The following is a 23,070-nucleotide window of genomic DNA, read 5'->3' as shown; positions in this document are numbered from 1 at the left end:
GGACACGTAGAGGCAGATACTGGGGACACGTAGAGGCAGATACTGGGGACACGTAGAGGCAGATACTGGGGACACACAGAGGCAGATACTGGGAGCACACAGAGGCAGATACTGGGGACACGTAGAGGCAGATACTGGGGACACGTAGAGGCAGATACTGGGGACACGTAGAGGCAGATACTGGGGACACACAGAGGCAGATACTGGGAGCACATAGAGGCAGATACTGGGAGCACATAGAGGCAGATACTGGGGACACACAGAGGCAGATACTGGGGACACACAGAGGCAGATACTGGGGACATACGGAGGCAGATACTTGGGGCACTCACAGGCGGATACACAGGGTACTTTGTCAGATACTGAGGACATATTGAGGCAGATACTGGGGACACATAGATGCAGATACTGGGAGCACATAGAGGCAGATACTGGGAGCACATAGAGGCAGATACTGGGAGCACACAGAGGCAGATACTGGGGGCACATAGAGAGAGATACTGGGGACACATAGATGCAGATACTGGGAGCACATAGAGGCAGATACTGGGAGCACACAGAGGCAGATACTGGGGGCACATAGAGAGAGATACTGGGGACACATAGATGCAGATACTGGGAGCACATAGAGGCAGATACTGGGGACACTCACAGGCAGATACACAAGGTACTTACTTAGATACTGAGGATACAAAGGCAGTTACTGGGGGGCACATAGAGGCAGATATTTGAGAGGGCATAGAAGCTGAGAGTGGGTATTCATAGAGGCAGATACTGAGGGGCATATATCACAGGGGGCAGCATCGTACACTTATCAGAGATCTAAGAACCAGTTTTCCAACATCATTACAACTTTCTACCCTTTCTGAGGGTTTGTTGCAGTTATTTTATACAATACTTTGTGAGCTGAACACTGCATAAATCTGACAGCTTGCTACAATGTATCGGCGCAGGTAAAAGCTGCAGTCCGAAATAAAAGAAAGAGAAGGCAGCGCAGATATCCTGGCTGGAAATCAGGTGGTGTGCGTCATCTGGTGATGAGTGAAGCGAGGTTCAGGTCCTAAATCCGAAGTCGCTTCAGTCAAAAGTTCATTTGAATAGATCCGTCTCCGTACAGTATTCAAATGTCTGGGCTCCGGCGAGGGAAATGCCTGATCACCGAAGTCTCGCAAAGTCTTCAGCATTCTAGTTTTAAAATAGAAAACAGGAATCCGAAGTTGGCTTTGGTACCGGCTCGTACCTCGGTAGTAGGTCCACGTTTTTAAAAGGTTTTCCATTTAAAAAATAAAATCCTGAAGTTTTTTACGAACTCCCGCAAGACTTCAGTAATAACGATTTTCCCTCGCCGGAGCTCATACATTTTAATGCTGTACGAATCTCTGTGCAGCATTAAAACAAAGCTTTGTGCAAATCGACTTCAGATCTTGGATCGGAAGGTCCATTCGCTCATCCCTAGCTTCACCCAGCAGATGGCAGGTAAGGCCAGGTTCACATCACCTTTATGTTTTCCGTTCTTCTGATATGTCAGAAGAACAGAAAAATAAAGATAAAAACGGATCTATGAACGTTTGGCATCCGTTTCCTGGAAATGGCTAAAACGGATGCCAGATGTGCGTAACTGAGCGTAACGGATGCTTAAAAGGCAGGATCCATTTTTTCTTAGTTTTTCTGTTCTTCTGACAGAGAAAAAGTACAGAAAACGAAATGATGACGTGAACCCGGCCTAACATGTCCGTCCGGGACTGTCTAGACTAATTACTATTGTAACAAACCCTCAGCTGCAGGTGATATTAGGTCAGGGGACGGTTTTATCCAGAATACTCCCATGCACGTGTAGCAAGAAGAAAACTTGAAATTGGTCATGAAGTACGATATAAAGTTACAGATCTAGAGCCATACACTGCATCATATCTGCGGATTGATTGCCTATGAGGTATGAAGTCATGCCTAATGTCAGGCAGCTGCTGCAAAGACATGTAAGATTTTAGGGTGGATAAAACAGAGATAAAAACCTGTGATCCCAACGTAATGCCGCCTTTTATAAACCCTTCACAAGGCTACGTCTTGAATATGAGGTTTTTGGTTCCAGATGATACAGGAGAGCAAGAAAAGGTTCAGAAGCAGACGACCAATTATTAAATGGGGGACAAGGACAGGACAAGATGCTTAACTAATGGCAAACAGCATTGGCGGTTGTAATTCATCCAACAATTAATGTTGTATAATTGATAGAGAAATCTCAACTTGTTGGACCAAGGTCTTCTTCTAACCTATGTGACAATGCAAGTTCTGAGTTGATATGAGAGATTTTTATAGTCCCTTCCAGTGGCCTGGAAGAATTTGGCTATGGAGTAGAGTTTCACAGAAGATGCCAGCGTTACATGGTTGTATTCTTACCCACTTTGACATTAGACCAAATTTGGCTGAAGTCTCTCTAGAACATTCTCAGAGAAATGGAGGCGATTGCCAAGACCTGAAGATATCCTCCGTAATGTGGATTGAGCAGCCTTTATCTTTCGGGCTAAGTGGGCTGATTTCACCACTCATTGATGGATAATTGTTGGGTGGGAATAGCATTGTAGCCCAATACTTTTCCAAGTGCATACAGAGACATCCTACTGATTACCGGCTGCTTTGGTGAGGCTGGCATCAATGCCTAAGACCAGACATTATTCATACTTCTTCAGTTTTGTAAGATCTCCACTGCTGATCTTCTCAACCTTTTGATGTTTGCTAAATGTTCTGAATTTGCCCCATGCCCTGACCCACAAGGGCTTTTCATCCTGTCCTCAAGTAAACACTCACTTGTGATCAGTCTTTGTGTGGATTGGTTGCACATTCGCAGTCCTGGGCCATGCTCCTCTACATTTTCTTGGTCCCTGTAGGTTTTGGTGGTCTTATGGGCCTCCTTATCTGCCTCCTCTTCTCCCAGCCTAGACCCAGTGGTTTAGAGAGCTTGTTTTCTAAATGTTCTGAATTCGCCCCATGTCCCGACCCCAGAGAGAATTCCACCCTGTCCTTGAGTAGACACACACTTGTGATTAGTTCTCATGTGGGCTGGTTGCATATTTGTAGTCTTGGGCCACGTTCCTCTACATTGCCTTGGCCCCCGTAGACTTGGGTGGTCTTTTGGGCCTCCCCTGTCTGCCTCCTACGAGCCCCTCTTCTCCCAACCCCAGTGGTTTAGAGAGCTCGATAAGTGCCCTATCAACATGTTAATCAAATTACTTATGAGCCAAAATTGACGCTTTTCATTAATTATACAAGATTATTCTAATTGCAAATTCAAATTTATTCGCTCTGAACAGAAGGTGTTCTGCAGTGTTTCAGGGAATTTGCATATTAAATGGGGAGAGCGGTGGATTATGTATGCTAATTTATGCGTATTGTCTTTATTTTTAACTGGCAGACCATATGCACGGCTGCTGCTTAAGTAGGTAAAAAAGTGGCAGGGAATTTGATCCACCGCTCACTGGAGTCTGCCGCAGCGGTGAGGGGAGCGGCATCACCTGCCGCCGGGAGCCCAGGGTTCACTTCAGTCTCTTCAACACACGGAGGTCTAAAAATGGGACCTTGTGTAAAAATATCCCTCGTTCCGATGGCTTCCTCCAGGGAGTGAAGATGTCGTTGCCTCCACCATTTCTCCATTGTCTTACTTGTTGCAGACCAGTAGTCTACTCCATTCATCGGAAGCTGTTTCTGTGGCCTACAAATGGTTTTCACATGAATGGACCAGAAACTTCTGCAGGAAATCTGGCACGTGTGAACGTTCTTCTGAAGGTTGTGTCTATGGAGGCCACTAGTGAGCCAAGATCTCATGCACTTGGTGACTTCCGCTGTGTAGAAATGCCTGACCTGGGATTGCCTTGAGTTGTGCACCACAGTTACCCTTTGATCCTCCATCCATGATATTTTCCTTCTAGTACTCTGGCAGGGAGTCTGTGGGACCTGGTGCCACCACTACACCCTAGCTTCACCATTGGCCCAGACAGGCTTTCTTCTCACCTTTGTCTGCTTTTTTTCTTGTCCTGCCATTTTTTGCCTCCTGAGTCCTACACGTTAGTGCAACGTGGGGAGGCAGCATCCTGCGCAGCAGACAGCACTGCCTGTGACTTCTTCAGTACATGGATGTAGTAATGTGGTGCGTCTGTTCCATTACCTATATTCTGGGAAGGAGGATATACTTAGGGGACTTGCAGATGTTATGGCCGATGGGTGTTCTAGTTTTGCAGCAGTTGGAGCTCCAACGTTTGCAGACCACTGGTTTAGAGTATTGGTGTCAGACCTTCCTAACCCTACAGCCTGGACTCTGAGCACCATGCGCCAGGCCAGCACTGCTATATAGCACTGTGCACTGCGATTCTGTCTTGCCAGCTGGGCCATAAAATTGCAGTGCGAGAAACATAACATGAGATCGGGACATTTTTCATACCCAGGTCAACCAGTTTGGAAAGGGAGACTGCGATGTGGCCAAAAAGGCTGGAGAAGAACAAGACGTGCTCCAGATGATGAGCTTCTTACAATTGTGTCAATTGTGTGAGGTGAACAGCTCCGGACTGAAACATTGTAAGAAGACATCTCTGCTGCTGTGACATTGTGACAAACCCTCAGCTGTGAGAAGAGTTAGGATTCCACAGGTTATCAGCCTGTTTAAAGGAAGCAAAAAAAAGTTTCCACTTCCTGACAGCAAGCACAGAAATTGAAGTGTTGGGCCGGGAGCGTCCTTGGCAAGGCTGGCATCGCTCTGGTTTACGATAATGTATCTCTACCCACGCAGTCATCTACCCATGATTTGTGGCGCCTCCAGCTGGCTGGCGCTGCGCAGGGACATATGGCGCACAGGTGGGAATATAGGTTGTATTGTTTGTGTATCAACATTGGCGCTCGGCTCTGTAGAACGTATAAATATGTGTACGGTCTCATAGTATGTGTTTGTGTGTAACCATATGCCAGCTCTCTGGTGTGCCCGCGCGTGCGCCTCCTCCGGGGTACACAGCAGCCCATGTATAATTCACAGCGCCGTGCCCAGCGCTATAAATATTTCATGACTCCTGGAAGCCGGTGGGAATGGATCTGTCTGCCTCTCGTCTATGTCTGGCTCCTGCTCACTGATTTCCCTTCCCCGTCTTCCTTCCTACGTCTGTGCCATCCTCTGATCCTCCTTGCATCACGCCAATGTCGCCCTGATCCGAGGAACGTCCCATCAATGGTGGCAAAGCCCAAAGGAGACTCCTGAAAGTCGTAGACTGATGGAAGTCATGAAATCAGAATCGGACATAGTAGAAAGTAGTAGCCTCCTGAGGAGTTTCGAGGATATACATGACTACTGTATAGTGTGGATCAATGGAGTGCCCCCTTATAAAAGACTCGGACTGCTTCTTTATAATAGTCTCTGTGAGGTTAGGGTCAGGACAGATCTCCATTATAATAGTTCCTGAGAGGTTAGGGTCAGGACAGATCTCCTCCATTATAATAGTCTCTGTGAGGTTAGGGTCAGGACAGATCTTCATTATAGTAGTCTCTGTGAGGTTAGGGTCAGGACAGATCTCCTCCATTATAATAGTCTCTGTAAAGGTTAGGGTCAGGAGAGATCTCCTCCATTATAATAGTCTCTGTAAAGGTTAGGGTCAGGAGAGATCTCCTCCATTATAATAGTCTCTGTAAAGGTTAGGGTCAGGAGAGATCTCCTCCATTATAATAGTCTCTGTGAGGTTAGGGTCAGGAGAGATCTCCTCCATTATAATAGTCTCTGTGAGGTTAGGGTCAGGAGAGATCTCCTCCATTATAATAGGATCTGTGAGGTTAGGGTCAGGACAGATCTTCATTATAGTAGTCTCTGTGAGGTTAGGGTCAGGAGAGATCTTCTCCATTATAATAGTCTCTGTGAGGTTAGGGTCAGGAGAGATCTCCTCCATTATAATAGTCTCTGTGAGGTTAGGGTCAGGAGAGATCTCCTCCATTATAATAGGATCTGTGAGGTTAGGGTCAGGACAGATCTTCATTATAGTAGTCTCTGTGAGGTTAGGGTCAGGACAGATCTCCTCCATTATAATAGTCTCTGTGGGGTTCGGGTCAGGACAGATCTCCTCCATTATACTAGTGTCTGTAAGATTATGGTCATGACAGATCTCCTCCATTATACTAGTGTCTGTAAGATTATGGTCATGACAGATCTCCTCCATTATAATAGTCTCTTGTCTGGAACGGTTATCTGAAAATCTGTAAGTTCATCACAGTGACTCATGCCGTTTGATAAAACTGGACCATCTTTCGACCCCAGTCTCTCACTTCCCACCGCCTATTTGTAGGCCTAGTTTACGCCAAATATAAATGTTTGAATTTTGGTAGTTTTTGGCCCACAAAATTGCATAAAGTGTCGGTCCAGTCTCCTCTAAACCCTGCCCCTTTCTATAGACACTTTTGACAAGCTTTAAGGATGTCGGAGACATCTGTTCTTTATGGCATAAAAGTGTCTAAAAACATATGTGCCAACATTTTTGTGCAAATTACCCCAGAAGAGTGACACCCCTCCGACAGTTTAGTCTGGACCAGTGTCTTCATGAAAAGGCATTATGGGCTCCAATAAGTACAATCCTTTTTTGGGTTGCTGCTAAACCTCACGTTATTGGGGGCTCATCCGGATTCTGATGAGTTGGTCATAGCTGTCCCAGTATTTTCCCTCCTTTTCTTAGGTAACCATCAGACGACATTGTGTTCAGTATGGATCCTGAGGTCCATCTAGAGATTCTACCGGTATAGGGTATTCCCAATCATGAAAGTGAAAGCCTCTTCTTGGAGCCCAGAGGTCATCTGTAACAATAAAAGCTCTATAGAGGGAGCCTTTACTTGTGTCACTAACTTACCTGTCCTGGCTCCAGCGCTGTGGTCTGAGGCTGCGGTCCAATGGGGTGCCAGGTCCATGAACCTATCAGGTCCTAAATTAGTGACTCAACTCCCTATTTGAATCCCATGCTGGCAATACACCATTGTTAGTTATAGATTTTCACTTCCTTGATGTGATCCCGATCCGCTTCTGTGTGCGTTTGAATTGCTTATTGGATTGACCTCAGCTTGCCTTTGACCACTCTCTGACTCGTGATTTGGTACTGTGTTTTCCGTCTGGTTCCGACATCATCTTGGCTATTCTGACTACCATCTGTTGTCTGATTTGGTACTGCATTGTCCACCCGGTTCCAACCCTTTCCTGTACGACTTCGTCTTTTTTTTAGTTTCTTCTCTGTTTGTGTGTCAGTCCTGCTCTTAGCAGAGTAGAGAACGTTGACCAGTTGCGGACTTGCCACCTAGTGCTTGCATTGCAAGGAGGCAAGGAAAGTCAGCTGTATTCCAGTTGAGTCTAACTGTCTGTGTGTTACTGCCTACTGTGCTGACGAGTACTTAGAGATATGGATGAACCATGTGACCTTCTGTAATCCTCCTATTCTGATGGTCATCATGTGACACCATCCCTACACTCATATACTTGTTATAAAGATGACTCACACAAGTCATCTCCAGGTGCGGACAATGGACCTACTACAACTTCATGAACGCAACAATTCCAATACAAGAAATAAAGTTCTGATTGTGTTTTCGAGTAAAGCTAATGAAAGCTCAGATGTGTCCGAGCAGCATTTAGCTCAGCGCATTTCTGCTTCCACCCTAGAAAGCGGCTGCAGACACAAATGAAATGAGCAACAATCTCTGTGGCCATAAATGAGACCACATTGAGGGTTTTAGAGATGGGTAATGAGGTAACAACAGCCGACATGTGAGGAGGAGGAGGGGAGAGGCTCTTAATAATGCACAAGGTTCTTCTCTCATCATTCTTAAGTGCTCCAACCTTTTTCCCGTAAAGATGGGCTAGTCGTTAAAGAGACACAAGTCATAAAAGGTTCTTCATGCCTATCTACTAAAGCTTCCATAGAGACTGACACATATGTCTGAGGATCCAAGACCCTCAGAACTGTTCATCGGGGTGGACTGAGGCCTGTTCTTATGTGGCATTATCAAGGAAGGGATTCAGGGTAGACATGAAGTGAAGGGCTTGTAGATGGCCTCAGCTGCTGAACTTAGGTAATGGCTAATTGGCCAATGTCCTGCCCTTTCAGTCTGGTTGGAAGTCCACACTAGGTCCTGTCTCTGGCTGAGCCTTTGGGCACTGCCCCAACCGTGCATCAAAATATGCTTGGCTATAATGCAAAAAACAAGTCTTGAAATGGGTCACGTTTGTGACTCTAGCTGACCCGTTGCACATGGGCATTGACTACATGATTACATTGGCAGCACATGTGAAGCTGTGGAGATGAGCCCATATGAAGGCCACTCATAAGTCTTCTTTTCATTTTATAGGTTTTTTTTGAAGTTTTTCTTAAAATGCAACCAGAACTGCCTGAAGAATGCTGGGAACCCACGGGACATGAGGCGGTTTCAGGTGAGATGACCACAATTCTTGCGCCAGCAGGGCAGTTGTTGTGTTAGTACCAAGGAGGGGAAAAAGGAACAACATTTGAAGTGAACAGATATGTTGGACTTGATGTTGTAAAATGCACAGGGCGGTAGATCTGGCCTCAGAGGGTGCAGGTGTGGGGTCAACCACAGAACTTCACACTAGGATCACCCTGCCCCTCATCTTACCAGCCTCCGTAGCCAGATCATGACATCGTGATATACACCTCATTTTTAGTGGGGGCTCGTCCGGGATCTTACATGTGCAAAATGTGTGAGTCCAAGACCAGCAAAGTGACGTTCTCTTACAATGCATGGACATCACTGCAGACATGTCCTAGAACACTGCAGTACACGTTCCTGGACGTAGCCATGGCAACCAATATGAGAACCGCCATTGTTTACACCTCTGACTGAACAAAACTAAGAAAGTTCATAATCGAGAAGATTTTGTTATTGGCTGCTTATCGGGGACTTGACTCCTCGGGCACCGTGAGGAGCGGAGACGTCACACGTCATGCAGTGTAGATCACTGGACTCGGTATATAAAATGCCTTGAGCTGTGTGATTTCTCTGCTCCTAACATGTGGTGCTAGAAGAGTTAAGTCCCCGCTACGCAGCTCCTGACAAGGAACTTCAGCTTCTTCTCACAGCGGGGGTCCTCTGCTCATTAGGGGGCTCTTTAAAGAGCTGATAATTATGACATCCTAACGTGATTAGCTCCCACTTCATTTACATTCCTCCATGTAGAGACGTCGCTCCCGGATCCTGTCATGTCTGATACGGGGGTCACCTGTGAGATGTGGCCAGGTGTGCCCAGATATATGGCCAGCACTGTACCCGGATATATGGCCAGCACTGTACCCGGATATATGCCCAGCACTGTACCCGGATATATGGCCAGCACTGTACCCGGATATATACCCAGCACTGTACCCGGATATATGGCCAGCACTGTACCCGGATATATGGCCAGCACTGTACCCGGATATATACCCAGCACTGTACTCGGATATATGGTCAGCACTGTACCCGGATATATGCCCAGCACTGTACCCAGATATATGCCCAGCACTGTACCCAGATATATGCCCAGCACTGTACCCGGATATATGCCCAGCACTGTACCCAGATATATGCCCAGCACTGTACCCGGATATATACCCAGCACTGTACCCGGATATATGGTCAGCACTGTACCCGGATATATGGTCAGCACTGTACCCGGATATATGCCCAGCACTGTACCCAGATATATGCCCAGCACTGTACCCGGATATATGCCCAGCACTGTACCCGGATATATGCCCAGCACTGTACCCAGATATATGCCCAGCACTGTACCCAGATATATGCCCAGCACTTTACCCGGATATATGCCCAGCACTGTACCCGGATATATGCCCAGCACTGTACCGGATATATGCCCAGCACTGTACCCGGATATATGCCCAGCACTGTACCGGATATATGCCCAGCACTGTACCCGGATATATGGCCAGCACTGTACCCGGATATATGGCCAGCACTGTACCCGGATATATACCCAGCACTGTACCCGGATATATGCCCAGCACTGTACCCGGATATATACCCAGCACTGTACCCGGATATATACCCAGCACTGTACCCGGATATATATCCAGCACTGTACCCGGCTATATACCCAGCACTGTTCCTAGGCCCCATATTTCTCTGTATGTAGCACACTCGTGGTGCTGTGTAACGCTTGTGTTCTGCATTGGGTTATATTACAGGTGGTGGTCTGCACTACGGTGAATGTGGACGGGCATGTCCTCGCTGTGTCAGATAACATGTTTGTGCATAATAACTCCAAACATGGCCGCCGGGCGAGAAGACTGGACCCGTCCGAAGGTGAGTCTGTAGATTTATTATAGTCCTGTTACATGCAGAGACCACCACTCACATCGCTCCCTGTCCACATTGTCAGCCCCAACCTACAGTCCGAATTAACCTCCAGTATAGGGGAGGAAACCCAGAGGAACACGGGGGGGGAGGACATATAAACTGCAGGCACATACTGGTCTGATTCTAACCCAGGACCCAGCACAGCAAGACAACAATCCCGACCACTGAGCCACCACTAACCGCTGATCCACCACTAACCACTGATCCACCCCTAACCGCTGATCCACCACTAACCGCTGAGCCACCACTAACCGCTGATCCACCACTAACCGCTGATCCACCACTAACCGCTGATCCACCACTAACCACTGAGCCACCACTAACCGCTGATCCACCACTAACCACTGAGCCACCACTAACCGCTGATCCATCGCTAACCGCTGATCCATCACTAACCGCTGATCCATCACTAACCGCTGATCCATCACTAACCGCTGATCCACCACTAACCACTGAGCCACCACTAACCACTGATCCACCACTAACCACTGATCCACCACTAACCACTGATCCATCACTAACCACTGATCCATCACTAACCGCTGAGCCACCACTAACCACTGATCCATCACTAACCGCTGATCCATCACTAACCGCTGATCCATCACTAACCGCTGATCCATCACTAACCGCTGATCCACCACTAACCGCTGAGCCAACACTAACCGCTGATCCATCACTAACCGCTGATCCATCACTAACCGCTGATCCATCACTAACCGCTGATCCATCACTAACCACTGAGCCACCACTAACCACTGATCCACCACTAACCACTGATCCACCACTAACCACTGATCCACCACTAACCACTGATCCACCACTAACCGCTGATCCATCACTAACCGCTGAGCCACTACTAACCAGTGATCCACCACTGAACACTGGGATACCACTAATCACTGATCCATCACTAACCACTGAGCCACCACTAACCAGTGATCCACCACTGAACACTGGGATACCACTAATCACTGATCCATCACACATGACTGAACCACCACTAACCACTGATCTGTCACTAACGAATGAACCACTGCTAACCACTGAGCCACCACCAACCACTGAGTCACTGCTAACCAGTAATCCTTCGCTAACCACAGAGCCACCACTATCCACTGAGCTGCCGTACTTTCTAGTGACATTAATTAAAAGACCAGCTGTCGCTCTTGGGCTGACCAATCAGCTGTCACTTTCAGGCTGACAGATCGGATGTCACAGGATGAAGTTGTCAGAAGTGATTGTTGTCAGATCTTATTCTCTTTAGTGTAACATTATGTCCTCCATCAGCAGCCACTCCCTGCATCAAGGCCATTAGTCCCAGTGAAGGCTGGACCACCGGCGGGGCCACCGTCATCCTCATAGGAGATCATTTCTTTGATGGTCTGCAAGTTGTGTTTGGCACCATGTTGGTGTGGAGTGAGGTAAGTCGCGGGTCTGGTCTATAACACATATATTCGATATTCCGAGGCATCATATTAGTGAAAGTGAAAATTATTTAAAGCGATATTCCACTTGGAAGAGATCACTTTCTGGAACACCGCAATTAGGGGCAATATTCACTACTCACAAAAAGTTCAGGATATTTGGCTTGTGGGTGAAACCTCAGGATGAACCTAAAATGCCCTCTAACCTTTACAGGTGAACTTAATGTGACCTTCTTTAAGCTTCGGAATGCACATGTCCAACTGTTCAGTGTTTCAGTGCTTTTTGCACAACTTGCTGTTCTCTAACAAGGAGCTTAACGGCAAAATTCACAACAGGTCTTTGATCTATGAATCGACACTTAACAATAGAACCATTACGAGGCTTCAAGCAGGATGTCCTCTGACGGAAGTTGCCATTGAGCTTAGAGTGTCACAGAGTGTCTCCAGCAGGTTAGTATCAGAGATACAGAGAGACTACAAGAGTCAAAGAAAGACAGAGAAGTGGACGTCCTTTGGCCACATCCCACACTGATGACCACTTCATTATGAACAATGCCCTGTGGAACCAGATGATGAATGCCACACAACTCCAGGAACAATTGTCACGTAAGACCATTCACAACCGTTAACATCAACGGGTACCTGACCACACCACCAGGCACAGGTATCTCCGTCTTGCATGCTGGATGAGGGACCAGTGGGCCTCAGTGCTGTCCATTGATTGAAGTCGATTTACGCTGAGCAGAAATGATGGCCGCCAACAATGTAGGAGATGTCAAGGAGAGCGCTATGCATCAGCCACTGTTGTCAGTAGACGAGTCTTTGGTGGTGGGGGTGTTACAGTGTGGACAGGTGTGTCCAGTCAGTACAGAACTGCCCTACACTTTGTGAATAGTCCAGTGACAAGCTCATACTACTTGAAGAACATCAGTAATCCAGTCATTTGTACCTCTGCATGAACAACACAGGCGTAATTTCATCTTCATGGAGGGCAATGCGCCAGCTCATCGAGGTCACATCATTACGGAGACTGATGGAGACCGGGGACCTCAAATGGAGTGGCCTGCACATTCTCCAGACCTGAATCCCATTGAAAACCTATGGGATCAGCTGAGTTGCCGTGTAGAGGCTCGTGACTCTGTACCCCAGAACCTCAATGACCTGAGGGCCATCCTTCAAGAACAGTGGGATGCCATGCCTCAGCAGACAATAAGTCGACCTGTGGACAACATGAGACGTCGTTGTCAAGCTGTAAGTGATGCTTAAGGCCACATGACAAGTTATTGAGACAATTTTTGTGGCCGTATACTCAGCACTGGTGTGGGCTTTTGTTTCAATAAATTGTTTGAGATGAGGACATCACCATTGCTGCTTCTACTTAAATGCCCGAATTTCATGATATAAGATCACTGTGGGAGAAACTTTTTAAGTTTTCCATAAATTTCACCCAAAAGCCAAATATCCCTAAATTTTTGTGAGTAGTGTATTTTCTAAAACAGCCCCTGGACACCAATTTATGGTCCACATTCTTGAAATTATTTGTTGACCTGTGTGGGGCGATCACAATTTTATTGTGGGTAGATCTCCTTCCTGGACTGTTGGTGGGTGGGGGGAACACATTGACAACTGCGTTGACAATTAAAAGATTGTGTAAGGGCAGTTGTCACATTTATGGCCCATTTGAGTCTCAGCCATTGTCCACGCTAATGGTTCATTTGTGTTCTCCACAGCTCATTACACCTCATGCAATCAGAGTACAGACGCCCCCAAGACACATCCCTGGTGTGGTGGAGGTCACACTGTCCTACAAATCTAAGCACTTTTGTAAAGGGGCCCCAGGACGATTTGTGTACACAGGTAAGGAGACTTGTACAAAATTAAAATAACTCATTACATGAAGTAAACACAAGTTTCATATTATCTATACAGTAATTCTGCCTCCAGTGTACAAAAATATGACTACTATAATACTGCTCCTATGTACAAGAATATAACTACTATAATACTGCACCTATGTACAAGAATATAACTACTATAATACTGCTCCTATGTACAAGAATATAACTACTATAATACTGCTCCTATGTACAAGAATATAACTACTATAATACTGCCTCCTATATACAAGAATATAACTACTATAATACTGCTCCTATGTACAAGAATATAACTACTATAATACTGCCTTCTATGTACAAGAATATAACTACAATAATACTGCCTCCTATGTGCAAAAATATAACTACTATAATACGGCTCTTATGTACAAGAATATAACTACTATAATACTGCTCCATATGTACAAGAATATAACTGCTATAATACTGCCTCCTATGTACAAGAATATAACTACTATAATACTGCTCCTATGTACAAGAATATAACTACTATAATACTGCTCCTATGTACAAGAATATAACTACTATAATACTGCTCCTATGTAAAAGAATATAACTGCTATAATACTGCCTTCTATGTACAAGAATATAACTATTATAATAATGCCTCCTATGTACAAGAATATAACTACTATAATACTGCTCCTATGTACAAGAATATTACTACAATAATACTGCCTCCTATGTACAAGAATATAACTACTATAATACTGCCTCCTATGTACAGGAATATAACTACTATAATACTGCTCCTATGTACAAGAATATAACTACTATAATACTGCTCCTATGTACAAGAATATAACTACTATAATACTGGTCCTATGTACAAGAATATAAATACTATAATATTGACTCCTATGTACAAGAATATAACTACTATAATACGGCTCTTATGTACAAGAATATAACTACTATAATACTGCCCCATATGTACAAGAATATAACTGCTATAATACTGCCTCCTATGTACAAGAATATAACTGCTATAATACTGCCTCCTATGTACAAGAATATAACTACTATAATACTGCTCCTATTTACAAGAATATAACTACTATAATACTGCTCCTATGTACAAGAATATAACTACTATAATACTGCTCCTATGTACAAGAATATAAATACTATAATATTGCCTCCTATGTACAAGAATATAACTACTATAATACGGCTCTTATGTACAAGAATATAACTACTATAATACTGCCCCATATGTACAAGAATATAACTGCTATAATACTGCCTCCTATGTACAAGAATATAACTACTATAATACTGCCCCTATGTACAAGAATATAACTACTATAATACTGCCTCCTATGTACAAGAATATAACTACTATAATACTGCTCCTATGTACAAGAATATTACTGCTATAATACTGCTCCTATGTACAAGAATATCACTACTATAATACTGCTCCTATGTAAAAGAATATAACTGCTATAATACTGCCTCCTATGTACAAGAATATAACTATCATAATACTGCCTCCTATGTACAAGAATATAACTACTATAATACTGCTCCTATCCACAAGAATATAACTACTATAATACTGCTCCCTATGTACAAGAATATAACTACTATAATACTGCTCCTATGTACAAGAATATAACTACTATAATACTGCTCCTATGTACAAGAATATAACTACTATTATACTGCTCCTATGTACAAGAATATAACTACTATTATACTGCTCCTATGTACAAGAATATAACTACTATAATACTGCTTCCTATGTACAAGAATATAACTACTATAATACTGCTCCTATGTACAAGAATATAACTACTATAATACTGCCTCCTATATACAAGAATATAACTACTATAATACTGCTCCCTATGTACAAGAATATAACTACTATAATAATGCTCCTATGTACAAGAATATAACTACTATAATAATGCTCCTATGTACAAGAATATAACTACTATAATACTGCTCCTATGTACAAGAATATATAACTACTATAATACTGCTCCTATGTACAAGAATATAACTACTATAATACTGCTCCTATGTACAAGACTATAACTACTATAATACTGCTCCTATGTACAAGAATATAACTACTAAAATACTGCTCCTATGTACAAGAATATAACTACTATAATACTGCTCCTGTGTACAAGAATATAACTATTATAATACTGCTCCTATGTACGAGAATATAACTGCTATAATACTGCTTCTATGTACAAGAATATAACTGCTATAATACTGCTCCTATGTACAAGAATATAACTACTAAAATACTGCTTCTATGTACAAGAATATAACTACTATAATACTGCTCCTATGTACAAGAATATTACTTCTATGATGCCCCTTTGAATAAGTATGGATATCCTTGGCTTTACCACCCGGTAAGCTGTGGGTGTAGATCTGCAGAGAACCTGGGTGGATATGTGTAGAGCTGTTGGATCTCCACCTTATGAGATGTCCAGACTCCGGGAAGCTGATGGATCCAGAATTGTCTTGGAGGAGTTTGATGAAATGTGTGAATAGCATCTGCTAACAGGAAATTAATTGTCCTGCCTGGGAAACTTCCGACATAGAAATTTCTCCCAACGTTTCATTATTGGATACCACCCACCATACAGTGCGCTCATCGGTCGGCCCGGAGCAGCTGCTAACACAGTCAATCATTTTTGGTTGGTTTAGTTTTTTTCTCCTTTTTTTTTCTTCTGGGCGGATTGGCCAGCGAGTCCTGAATTGCACCAAAATCTCGGAGAGATCTAGTTTCTATTGTTACAACATGTGGTTCCAATTTTTAGGAGATATTTTTCTTGCTGCAATATGTTTTACAGAGCGGTTGATAGAATATGAAAAATGACCGCGATCATGAAGCCATGACAAGAGAGGAAGAGCTTAATCCGTGGAAATGTATCCCATGTGTCCAGCGCTGCCTGCAGAAACGAATTGACACCATCGATGTAGTCACGGTATAGATCCAGAAGAGACACTACATTAAGTACATGAACAAAGCGGTGGAAGATGACCTGAGAATTTTCTTATGCAATGGTGGACCCCAATTTAAACGTTTTTAAAACCTAACAGACATCTTACATTACTTTATGTCTCTAATAGGATTTCATTATCCCAGGACATTCTCAGCATGGTTATGTGTGATGTTTGTGAGAGCCTACAAGAGCCAAAAAGTTGACAAAAGCTCCCTTCCAGTCTTCTGGCCCAGCATCTTTGTTGGAGTGATAGGATGTGGAAGAGGATCATTGCAGCTCTTATATGAACTTTATCCAGTTGCCTTTCATAATGTAGGCCAACTCCAGACAACACCCTGGAGCTAGGAACAACAAATTAATGGAACCTACCTTTTTGGGGTTAATGTATGTTAGTAAAGAAGTCATGTTGGCTGCTGGCATGGTACAGCTAGCTACTAGAGTCTGTAGTGTTTGTCTACCTCAAAGTGGCCAACTTCCGATTCTGTAGAATGTTTTGAAGATTATGGCCAGTTTTGGGGCAAGAAGAATCAAATGCTTTAAAATAGAGATTGTCAAGTCTTGCAAAAAGTTGCCCTTTGGAGGACTTCGGGAAAAGACATGTGTTATGTTTGTATATGTGTAATGTGTGTACATCTGTATATGTGTAAGGTCAGGTTCTTCTGATCAACATTTGAGCTTGAGTTTTGAGTTGCCATCTACTAATATAGTTATACCTATGGTGACCCAAACTGTCATACCATACTCCCCGTACACAACTGGTCCAAACATAATAAAGACTAAGCTATCTAGAACCAATATCCAGTGGCCAATGTCCAGTTCTGTTTTTGAATAGTGAAGATTGTGGCCAGTTTTGGGGCAAAGGGAACCCAATACTGTGAAATGGAGATCATGAAGTCTTACACACAGTTGCCCTCGACCTCAAGAAGAAAAGCCATTTGTTTATGTATGTTTAATTTTTGTGCCTGTATATACAGTATGTGTAAGGGCAGGTTCCTTCGATCAACCTTTCAGCCATTTTGAGCTGGCATCTACCGGTTTAGTTAAACCTATGGCGTCCCAAGCTGTTGTACCATACTCTCCTGTCCACTTCTGGTCCAAGCTAAAGCTCAGGAGAACAACTGCAAACCTTAAAAAAGACTCAGTTATCCAGAAGCATTGTCTCCACTTTTTTTAGGTTCTGCTGAAGTTCCTTCAGCTTTCAGAGCAAAATAATCTAGAACAGTTCACACGACCAACAATGTGAAGTTTGCAAAATCCAATCAAATCACAGAAAGTGGTGAACCTGCGTAAGAAGTCATAGACAAATTATGAGATTTGCAATCTCTGGACATTCATCTGGATTTCTGTATCCAGGAAATGTTGAGCAGATTTGCCCGCACTCGATGTGAGGTCATCATATTATCGGAGTCGTGGTCAAGTCGTGACCTGCGATGATCATGGCTTTCTCCTGCCAGCTGCTATGATGATAGTTATGTGTAGGGCCTTGACTACATTACTGTCCCCTCCCCCAGTCCAAACATGAAGGGTTAAGGCCTCTGATATGACAAAAGCATCATCTTTCCTGACAGGTCTCCTCTATTAGTGGAGGAGCAGCAGAGAGTCCCAATCAATCCAAATTACTGCAGAGTGGAGCAAAGCTTGGGGGTCGCTGAGCTACATGTGTTTAGTCTAAATCATGTCATCCATCATCATGCCAGAGGTGGGCGGTGGAATCCAATGACACGTGAAGAGGAGGTGCAGGTCAGAGGTCGTAAAAACCGCCATATAGACTACCCTTCCCCCTTCAGGATCCATGGTCACATTACTCATAGATTACTGAGGAGGAAAAGGCTTATCTTCTGGGAAGAGACACCACAAACTAATGATATCAGGGAGATGAGATGTGAGGGAGGAGGTGGTGAAATGTAACTCCAGCATCTGAGGGGTTAATGAACATACATTTATTATATGGACTGTAGATGGCAGTTTTATTCTGGCACTATATAGAACAATATATTGAGGGCTATATCTGGCAGTATTATTGTTGCCCTGTATGGCAGTATGATGCAGTCTGTACATGGCAGTGTTATTTTAGCACTATATGGCAGTATGATGTGGTCTGTACATGGCAGTGTTATTTTAGCACTATATGGCAGTATGATGTGGTCTGTACATGGCAGTGTTATTTTAGCACTATATGGCAGTATGATGTGGTCTGTACATGGCAGTGTTATTTTAGCACTATATGGCAGTATGATGTGGTCTGTACATGGCGATAATATTTTGGCACGTCTAACAGTATTATGTGTCCTGTACACGGCAGTATTATTTGGCACTATATGGCAGTGTTATGTGGTTTATACAGTGCAGTATTAATTTTGGCACTATAAAGCTGTATTATCTGGTTTGTACATGACAGTATTATTTTGGCAGTTTATGGAAGTAGGACGTGGTCTGTACATAACAGTATTATTTTGTGCACTATATGGCAGTATAATGTGGTCTGTACATGACATTAATATTTTGGCATATGTAACAGTATTATATGGTCTGCACATGGCAGTATTATACTGTCACTATATAGCAGTATGATGTGATCTGAATATTGCAGTATTTTTTTGGCACTATATAGCAGTATCATGTAGTTTGCACATGGAAGTATTATTTTGGCACTGTATGGCAGTATGATGTGGTTTGTACATGGAAGTATTATTTTGGTATTATATGGCAGTCTTATGTGTTCTGTACATGGTAGTAATATTTTCTCACATATAACAGTATTATGTGGTCTGTGTATGGCAGTATTCATTTAGCGCCATATGGCCGTATGATGTGGTTTGTGCATGGCAGCAATATTTTGTCACCATATGGCTGTAAGATGTAATCTTTACATGGCAGTAATAATTTGCCACATATGACAGTATTATATGTGGTCTGTACGTGGAAGTATTCTTTTTGTGACTGTAGCACTCTGATGTGGTCTGTACATGGTGGTATTATTTTTGGCACTATATAGCAGTCTTATGCAGACTATTTTTTCACCAATACTTTGACACTATGAGACAGAGTATTAGTTATGCATTATATGACAGTATATTTTAATAGCTGAATACATGGGCACGCTAATGACTATGGTGGAAACATAGATAAATGATAAAGTATAGTTACTACTGTGCTCAGTCTGAGGTCATAAAGCTGCTCATTGGTGAGATGACCATCCGTCGTCTATGATTTCACCAAGATCTCCTTCCTTTACAGCTCTGAATGAACCTACCATAGACTATGGCTTCCAGAGATTACAGAAGGTGGTTCCCAGACACCCTGGAGACCCTGAGAGACTACCCAAGGTAAGGACCTTCATTTACCCCTCAGAGTGCTCCTCTGACTTGCTGATGTATCTTCAGGTGACATCACTACTATATTATTGTCCTGGAGCAAGAAAAGGTACAATCTTTTCCCTGGATCTGTCTTTGATGTGCTTGTTTTTCTTCAGTCTATATATCCTAGAGATGCAACTTCCTGTGACAACCTCATGACCTCACATGGTGGTCACTCAAACAGGAGGTGGACTGAACGCATGTTCCCTTCAGTATACATTATTGGTACAAGAAGAGGGATAACAACAGATTCTACAAATATGTGTAATGTTCATGTAATGTAATGCTTCATGGAGAAACAGCTTCTTGTGACCACCTCATCACCTCACATGGTGGTCAATCACACAGGAAGTAGCTTCTGGACAGCCTGAAATTGTATCCCCTGAAAAATACACTATAGAGGGACCAAGATAGGGTAATTTTTTTTCCTGGACCTGTCTGTGACAAGCTTGTTTTTCTTCAGTCTGTATATCCTAGGGATGCAATTGCCTATGACCACCTTATGACCTCACATGGTGGTCACTCAAACAGGAAGTGGACTGAACGCATGTTCCCTTCAGTTTACATTATTGGTACAAGAAGAGGGATAACAGCAGATTCTACAAATATGTGTAATGTTCATGTAATGCAATGTTTCATGGAGAAACAGCTTCTTGTGACCACCTCATCACCTCACATGGTGGTCAATCACACAGGAAGTAGCTTCTGGACAGCCTGAAATTGTATCCCCTGAAAAATACACTATAGAGGGACCAAGATAGGGTCATTTTTTTCCTGGACCTGTCTGTGACAAGCTTGTTTTTCTTCAGTCTGTATATCCTAGGGATGCAATTGCCTATGACCACCTTATGACCTCACATGGTGGTCAGTCGAACAGGAAATGGACTGAACTTATGTTCCCTGCAGTATACAGTACATTATGGTACAAAGAAAAGGATAACAACAGACTCTACAAGTATTTGTCAAGCTCATGGAAATGTGTACAAGGAGATGCAATTTCCTGTGACCACCTTGTAACCTCACATGGTGGTCACTCACACAGGAAGTGACTTTTGAACAGTCTGAACTCGTGTCACCTGCAATCTACAATATGGGTGTCACGAACCAGCAGGCCATGTGTCCTACTTCCTCTAAGGGTGTTGTCTAAGTGAACCCCTCAATCTTCACAGTACCCCTGATGGTGGGGATAGACTTTCCCAAGGGGAACACCAGGTCACTACCTTTTGAGGAGGATAGGCACACGAGGCAGCTGGTCCAGGCGGATCAGGAGGTACCTGAGCAAGGTAGCAGAGGTACAGGATTTGTCAGCAGGCTGAGTCTTAACCAGGGGCAACAGTGCAGGACCGAAGGATGAGGCAGAGGCGAAGTCAGACAGGCAATAGATCAGGGCAGGCGGCACAGGTACAGGTCAGGCAATCTGGATCGGCAACAGGAGAGTCAAGATAAGCAGGCAGGGATCAAACAGGTAGCAGAGTCCAGGAATACAAGTACGAGTCAGGAACACAAGCAGATATCAGGAACCTTAGCAGAAGGACCTTGACACTGAGGCATCTGGGAAGGGGGCTGAGCCACTTATATATGTGCAGGAGGGCTAGGATTGGTTGGCGAGGTCACATGATCCAACCCATAAAACACAGGAAGTGACGCGCGCCTACCGCGGCGGTAAGCAGGAGAACAGTGGCGCACAGCAGCCGCTGTTACAATGGGGAGGTCAAGAAGACGCATAAAGATAGATTCTACAAGAATGAGCAACGCTCATGGCATGGAGTGGACTCAGGGAGATCGGTAGATTTACACTGCAAGGGCGGCAGGTTCCTCAGCCGTTTCTGCACCTGCTCTAGTGTAGTCTTCTCCTCTAGCCTTACACACTTTCAGCTCTTGTCGTGCTCACCGCCCTGTAAACGATCAGTGATGTCTACCGCCAGGCGGAGCCTCCACGCAGATACCAGGCAGTGTGATCAGTAATGACAGCTTAAACCAGCTTCCAAATTGGAGCCATTTATCAAACGGTGACAGGTCGGAGCCAGGGAAAACATTTGTTTATGTCCCTGGGAGGGGATGAGGGTCTCTGGGAGTACATCAGACTGATCCCACACAGAGAGGTCTTTCACCCCCTGATCATCAGGAACGTGTGGAGGACAGCGATGACCACATAGAGACCCCCTGTAACCATAAGAGGTCATCATAGGGCTACGGTGTCCTAATATTGGATACAGTGCTCCCGCCATGTGGACCCCCCTAAGTGCTGTATGGGGACCACAGTGAAGAACATTGTGCAGAGGGTGATTTCACTCCTTTAAAGCCTGATGGTTACTAAAAGCCAAGATTCCCTTTAAGACGCGTAGGTCCCACCTAAAGTCACCCGGAATGAGAGTGCCTATGAGAAGGTCTCTCCCTCCAGGACAGGGAGGGTTAAAGGGTGAGAAATCCGCATTGTGATGAGAAGTGAATGGAGAGTCTCTGGGAATGAAGCACGACAGGTCCCTAACAATGATAAATGCCGCGAGCAGCGTAATGGTGACAAGACCCATGTCCTATCCTGTTTAACCCTCCGGGTCCTGCAACTTATTATCCATGCATTGATCTAAAGATTAGTGAGTGCCGGGCCCCGGATTGTCAGGGTCCGGGCCCCATGGGGGTTAAGGCTCTGTATGTTCCAGTCACCATCTATCATACATCACATCATCCAGCTATACATAATCATATTACACCCCCGCCCTGGACCCTGCATAACTGCAGCTCAGGATGTGGCCGGGGGTCAGTCTTAAAGGGAAAGTATCCCAGAAAATGAGCTTGTTTTTATGTTATTTTAATACATATTTTCTATGTCGATATCCTTGCAGTTTTCACTCTCAGCCTCATAATAAGCTGACACACTGTTCTGTAGAAATAATTTATCAGTAATGAACTCATTATCATGTAAGTGTGGGGCAGTCAGCTCATTATCATAAAAGGTAAGGTCCGGCCATCATCTCATTATCATTACAACAAAGGGTATAACCTCTATCATAGAGGCAGATAAGACCAGATCCACAGGTGA

General features: G+C 44.1%; 1 protein-coding gene across 2 annotated transcripts in view; it reads left to right on the top strand.

The window, feature by feature from the left end:
* Positions 1–23,070, top strand: part of LOC122922062 (transcription factor COE1-like) — an 81,316-nt gene that overhangs the window by 42,124 nt on the left and 16,122 nt on the right. The window contains exons 7-11 of one of the 2 annotated variants that reach the window (XM_044273600.1): positions 8,350–8,431; positions 10,203–10,320; positions 11,668–11,798; positions 13,532–13,658; positions 19,912–20,000. In XM_044273600.1, coding sequence (XP_044129535.1) covers positions 8,350–8,431; positions 10,203–10,320; positions 11,668–11,798; positions 13,532–13,658; positions 19,912–20,000 — 547 coding nt within the window. Of the gene's footprint in view, positions 1–8,349; positions 8,432–10,202; positions 10,321–11,664; positions 11,799–13,531; positions 13,659–19,911; positions 20,001–23,070 lie in introns of both variants that reach the window. The other variant, XM_044272876.1, reaches the window with a different exon arrangement.

The sequence above is a fragment of the Bufo gargarizans genome, chromosome 1 (assembly GCF_014858855.1).
Source record: "Bufo gargarizans isolate SCDJY-AF-19 chromosome 1, ASM1485885v1, whole genome shotgun sequence".
Classification (NCBI taxonomy): Eukaryota; Metazoa; Chordata; class Amphibia; order Anura; family Bufonidae; genus Bufo; species Bufo gargarizans.
Note: the sequence above shows the minus strand (reverse complement) of the source record. Positions and strands in the feature narration are given on the sequence as shown.